Source organism: Echiichthys vipera (assembly GCF_963691815.1).
Source record: "Echiichthys vipera genome assembly, chromosome: 1".
NCBI lineage: Eukaryota > Metazoa > Chordata > Actinopteri > Perciformes > Trachinidae > Echiichthys > Echiichthys vipera.
In genome coordinates this window covers 32,666,374-32,672,373 of record NC_139826.1, presented here as the reverse complement: position 1 = coordinate 32,672,373, position 6,000 = coordinate 32,666,374, and the positions used below count along the sequence as shown (strand labels likewise).

The following is a 6,000-nucleotide window of genomic DNA, read 5'->3' as shown; positions in this document are numbered from 1 at the left end:
GTCTTTGTCCGTCTTTTAGTGACCTTTACTCCGGCATGTGCAGAAACACACAAGAACGTACATGTAGATGCACAAAACAAAGCCAGTATTGTGGGTTGCAGCCGCTGGAGAACAGTCTCACACACAGTTATGGGAAGATACGCCATGGTAACTGAGTTGGAATCTTGGCCTGTCTCTAGTATCCCTTAATTACACAATTAGTATGACAAAGATGTGTTACTCTGAGAGTGTGGGTGGTTGTTTTGTGCTTCTTTACGTGTGTCCTTTCTACTTGATGGATTAATAAATTACACCTTCCATATTTACAAAGAGAAGAAAAATAGCAACAGTACCCCAAAAATGAGTTTGGATGTAAGACTTGGAGCAACATTCGAATTTAAGAGTTCGAACTTAAGTGCACAAATACAGTTTGCATTAAGTTTAGGGGTGTTTCTGGGGCTCAAACCGTATTATGACATAAATAAGAATATTTTGTGATAGTGGTATAGTATATATATACAGGCAAATCTATGCAAAATTAAATCAAATTGGTGTTTATAGCAATTAATTGTGCCCCACTGAGAAAATACTCATCACATGTGTAAAACAAAAGCTTTAATAACTGATTAAAATTAAAATTTCATATGAGGCGTTAATTTAAACAGTAGAATGTTGTAAACAAAATCCCAATATGATCATTTCCTTATCATTTGATTCCACTGAAAGTCGATGAACAATAATAGTGAATGTTGTCCCTAGTTTACGGTTAAACCTTAAAGGGACATGACAAAGAGCGTCTTCATAATTACAACTTCTACCACGTGTACAGTATGTGCTCTTTTGTTTGTCCGTGTGTTATGTGTTCTCATCTCCTCCCATTAATGCCCTTGTCACTCACGCACACAGACACACACATGTATACACGCTGGATGACGTGCAGCTAGCTCTGTGCCTGAGTAGCAGACTGCGACACAGCGTCCAACTCCCTCCCTCCCTCCCTCCCTCTCCCTGTTTCTGCAGTCCTCTCCTCTCCTGTCCCAGGCAGCACTGCTCCCGCCTCCGCCTGCTGCCCTGCCTGACTGCTCATCAATAAGCTGTATTAGCCCACCACTAATCATATTGCGAGAGACAGAGAGGGAGAGAGTAGGGCAGCCAGACTTTTCTGTGCATCATCAGTGTGTGTGTGTATGTGTCTTGCGTGTGTGCAGCTGGGGAGGTAGGAGGGAGGGGTGTATCCTAGCGGGAAGATTTTCCCTGTTGTAGTAACCAACCACACGCCGGCTGCCAGCCCTTACTTCACTGCAGCAGCAATCAGCCCTTTCGTATTTAGTGAGCCAGACACACTAACCTGTCTGTCCCCTCCTCTTTTCTTTCTCTGCATATTCAGCAGAGCTGCCCTTCTCTCCTCCTCATCACTCTGCCACTCCTGCGGCGTTGCTCTCTGCTTGAAGGGGACACTGGCCTGCTCCTCACCAACTGATTCTGCATGACTGTCACAAAGGTAAGACCGCAACTTTCAGGATGTTACCAGTGATTTGGGCTTGGGGTTGGACTGCACTGTCAAGGTTTTTAAGGTATTATTCCTGTGTGTGTGTTTGGAGTGTGTGGAGGAGATGAGTTTTGGGGTGGTGTTGGAGTTGCCGGGTAGTGCAAGGTTGTCAGGATGCTGCTGCTGCCTGAGGAGGTGTGTTAATGTGTGTTCTCATTAGAAATGCAGTGTGGTTATGACAAGATCAAAATCAAATTCTACAATTACATTTTCTAATCCGCAGCATATAAGGTCGTAATAGGAAGTTGATCTTTCCATCTGTGTTGGGCTATATAAACTTTATTTAGATGACACATGGTATTCAGAGAGGAAATTCAGGCCTGGCATGGCGTAACGGTTTCTATTAGGTGCTTTAATTTTGCACAAGACTACCTTTCAAACTCAGTTATTATACTGTAGGTGCAGGATTGTTTGAGAGATGTAATGTTTAGCGATCATTTTTTGCAGGTTTGGTTGTTTAAGGTGTTTTATTCCTTTCTATTAATAACAATATGAGCGCCTTTAAGCAGGTTTGGTGGTTTGTTTGCTAATAGCTGCAGAAAGTGAAGCGTTTCTCCCTATACCTGAAGGTGGCTCTGACGGATAGTGATACGTACTAATTAACAGAAAGATTACCATTATGATATGCAAACTCTGGCTCACAATGGATTATTAAGTACTTCACAAGGCCACATAACTTGAGGATTTCCGAATATGTCAGTGTGAGTGTGTTTCAGTCATATTGTGACTTTTCCTTGATGTACTGTGGCTTGAATTGTACCTCGTTTGGACATCACTTTTGGAGAAACAGCGTCTATCCGGTGATAGTGTTCAAACAGTGAAATTATGGGGAATATATGGATGAAAAGGAAATCCCCAATAGACTTGTATTTTGGTTAATGATAGGGTTATAATATTGTTAAGTGTGTAATGTTAAGTGTGTTTCCTGCTTTGCTCTGTTTTAGATCATACTAAACTGATGTCTGATGATGGACTTACAAAACAAGACATTAAAAGACATCACCTTGGACTTTCAAAACCTGGGATGGACTTTTTCACTATTTTCTGCCATTTTATAGACCAAAATATTTATTGAGAAAATAATCAGAAAATTAATTGACAATGCAGTTTCCTCTTATATATATCTGTGTGTGTGTGTGTGTGTGTGTGTGTGTGTGTGTGTGTGTGTGTGTGTGTGTGTGTGTGTGTGTGTGTGTGTGTGTGTGTGTGTGTGTGTGTGTGTGTGTGTGTGTTGTGTGTAGCAGTCTTTAGCTGATCTTAAAGTAGGTGTGTCAGCCTGCTTGGTTGACTGTTTAGGTGCACCAAGGTGTGCATTGGTGGTCTCAGTCAGTGCTTAACGCTGCAGCCGGTTAAATCCTCTTAATCAATTAACAGAGAGAGAGAGAGACAGACAAAGAGAGAGAGAGAAACAGGAAGACACAGAGAGAGGAAATTAGCACACGTACTCCCATGTAGAGAATTAACCTGGACCAAAATAGATGACCAATTGTAGACACAGGACAAAGGCCTATTTATTCACACTTACGGTCACACACCTGCAAGTGCCACACAAAGGTTCTGTTAATACAGTTTTGCAAAGTCTGCGTTTCCAGCCTGAAACCACTAACACAAATTCACAGACGATTGCTCTTAAAGTACAATTTCCCCTGCCCGTGTGTGAGAGGGATTGTGTGGGAGGTGTGTGTGTCCTGCTGCTGCTGCGTAGGTGGACGTTCTCCACTACGAGAACTGACAGAGGGAAAGGTCAGGTGCATGTGGGCTGGCACTGAGCCAAGACCTAAATCTGACTGTAGACAAGGCCAAAGGCACTGAAGAGAATTTTAATGAATACACCCATGATTTTTTTTCTTTTCTGTCTTGGTTTGTATTTTGATTTTCCTACCTGCTATTATGGAAATGAGGTGAGGAGGAAAAGGAGTGAAGAGAAAGACAAAAACATGCCTTGACATCTCTATAAAAAAAAAGAAAAGAAAAAGAAAGTATGAAAGCATATGGCCAAGTGGTATCTAAAAGATGATGGGTGTGTGGGAGAAGGAGAGAGAGAGAGAGAGAGAGAGAGAGAGGGAGAGAGAGAGAGAGCCATACCATGGGTATGGCTGCCAACAGCAGAGAAGTCACCTTGGGAGGGAAACAGGACAGGAGCTTCTATGCTGACGGGGCTAAACAGCCTGATTCCCCTCAGCACACAGATACAGTCTGACAAATATTCTGGAGAGACAGTCCCTGCAATGTCTACTTAGTATGCGACCAACATTTGTGTGGGCTGACATGACATTTTAGCATTACAGCATAGATTTACAGTGATTTGCAATGGAGTCATAATCATTTAGACATGTAGCATAAGCATGACTGTAATGTAATATCTTTAAATTAGCCATAATGTACATGTAGAGTTTATGTTGTGTTGAGCACCAGCGCTTCAACTACACAACACAGACTTACACACACATTAGTCCATTTTAGGAAGAGTATTGCCACTTGGATTACACTCACACTCACTAGCACGCTTGCTTACTTAATCAAAACAACTCAATTAAAACTAACTCAAAATCTCAGTAATTGTCAAATAAGTAGTAAGTTAGTAAGTGGAAAGATCCTTTTTATTTTTATTTTTGTGGTGTCCGTCCATCCCATTCTTGTGAAGGCTATACCTCAGGAGCCCCTGGATGGATTTCCTTCAAATGAGGCACAAATGTCCACATGGACTCAAGGTCAAAGGTCACTGTGACCTCACAAAACATCATTTTCTTCCATCTGTGGCCCAGCAGGTAAACTAAGTCTCCCACCTGAAAGTGTTGTTATCAATGAGATGTTAAAGCATCAAAGTGATTTTAAATTGTATGTGGGGGCTCAGGGGTTTTCTACCCGGAGGTAATTGTAAACAAACATTGTGATTGGGTCCATTTTGTCAAACAAATATATATAATAATGCATTTTTACCAAATACATGCAAAGCCTTCACTACATACTGTATATAATGTAAAAGAAAAAAACAGACTTTAAGCTGCAAGGTAGTAATTATAATCTGCCGAAGAACATTTTGCATGAACCAATTTAGTGTGACAAAAGGTGAAATAAAATTTTCACCAGATTTTTAATATTTTGAAATGACCAATAAAATAATTTTTTTTTATGACAGAGTAGCAAAAGCCAGGCTTCCCACAGCTCCACACACCACACAGATTATAATGAACTTTGTTTGGCCCCATTTACACATCACTCATTATATTTTCACTCAAGAGATGCAACTTTTTTAAGAATAAATAGAAGAAGAAGAAGAAGAATTCCTTTATTAGTCCCGCAATGGGGAAATTCAAATTTCACTCAGTTCAGTGCCTTGCTCAACAGCACCTCTGGCCAGGAGATGAACTGGCACCTCTAGAGCCACCAGTCCACGATATGGACTGAGCTACTGCCACCCCAACAATTGCAGAGCAACAGTTTGCTCTGTTTCTGAGGAATAAGTATTCGCTGTGGAAACCTCTGGTGGAAGATATTGTGTCTCAGGGAGATGTACAGTGTATGTATTTGTTACTCAGTGAGATTGACCTTAAACAGAGAGAAACCACCATTCACTCCTTTGACCAAATGCTGACAGTGAAAATAGGTCACTGCTGTGAGAAGAGACCATAAGCTCTTTAGCTTTTTATCACAGACACTTTCGTCCATTGGCAATCATTTCTTTGAGCTTGGAGGATTGTCCCGTATATTGCTACCAAATATCATAATACCTCAAATTGAACATCGTATTATGATTTGTAAAAAACCTTAGGGTAATGTATTTCCTAAATGATGTCATTATGCTGTAGATTTATGAGCAGAATCAAGTATTTGTGTGTAAATACGCCACAGTGCTGGGTCGAGGACTTTTAACTTTTAACACAAGAAGATGGATGAAGCAGTTTTCATCAATTAAGATACTGCAAAGATCTGTCCTGAGCCACATAAATAAACACCATGAAATTAAGAAATATTTAGTTGTTCTTCCAGTATTTTTGCATTTGTCTGTTTGAAAGTACATCACAGAGAGGCAGAAAGGAAACATTAAGCAAGAAAGGCATATAAGATACAACAAAGGCCCTTGAGCCCATTAAGTTTAGGGCAGGGTACCGTTTAAAAAACTACGATACCAGGACCCCTAAAGTGATACCGGTACCAATGGGGTACTTCATTTGAAATAATCCTACGGCATTTTAAGCATTTATTTAATTAGACACCATAGCTTTGAACATTTTGGAGGCTTCCTCGCCACCTCTGTCAAGTACACCATGCTCGACTTCACCACACCACAGACTGTGTGGGTTGTAGCTGATGCCCTAGTGGGTCAAATCACACATCACGTAAAATCAATGAACGCTTGCTATTATTGGCTGCGAGCATACTATACAGTCTTTTTTAGATCTGGGTACAAGAAGAATCAAACGCAGGTGTTATTTGACTAGAGAAGTTTCAATACTACTTGAGTTATTTAG

The 6,000-nt window shown here is 40.8% G+C and overlaps 1 protein-coding gene across 1 annotated transcript in view; it reads left to right on the top strand.

Annotated features, from left to right (window-relative positions):
- Positions 1-1,359: 1,359 nt before the first annotated feature.
- Positions 1,360-6,000, top strand: part of coro2ba (coronin, actin binding protein, 2Ba) — a 46,944-nt gene continuing 42,303 nt past the window's right edge. The window contains exon 1 of the mRNA XM_083933863.1: positions 1,360-1,480. Within this exon, the coding sequence (XP_083789989.1) occupies positions 1,466-1,480 (15 nt within the window). The 5' untranslated portion in view covers positions 1,360-1,465. The remainder of the gene's footprint in view (positions 1,481-6,000) is intronic.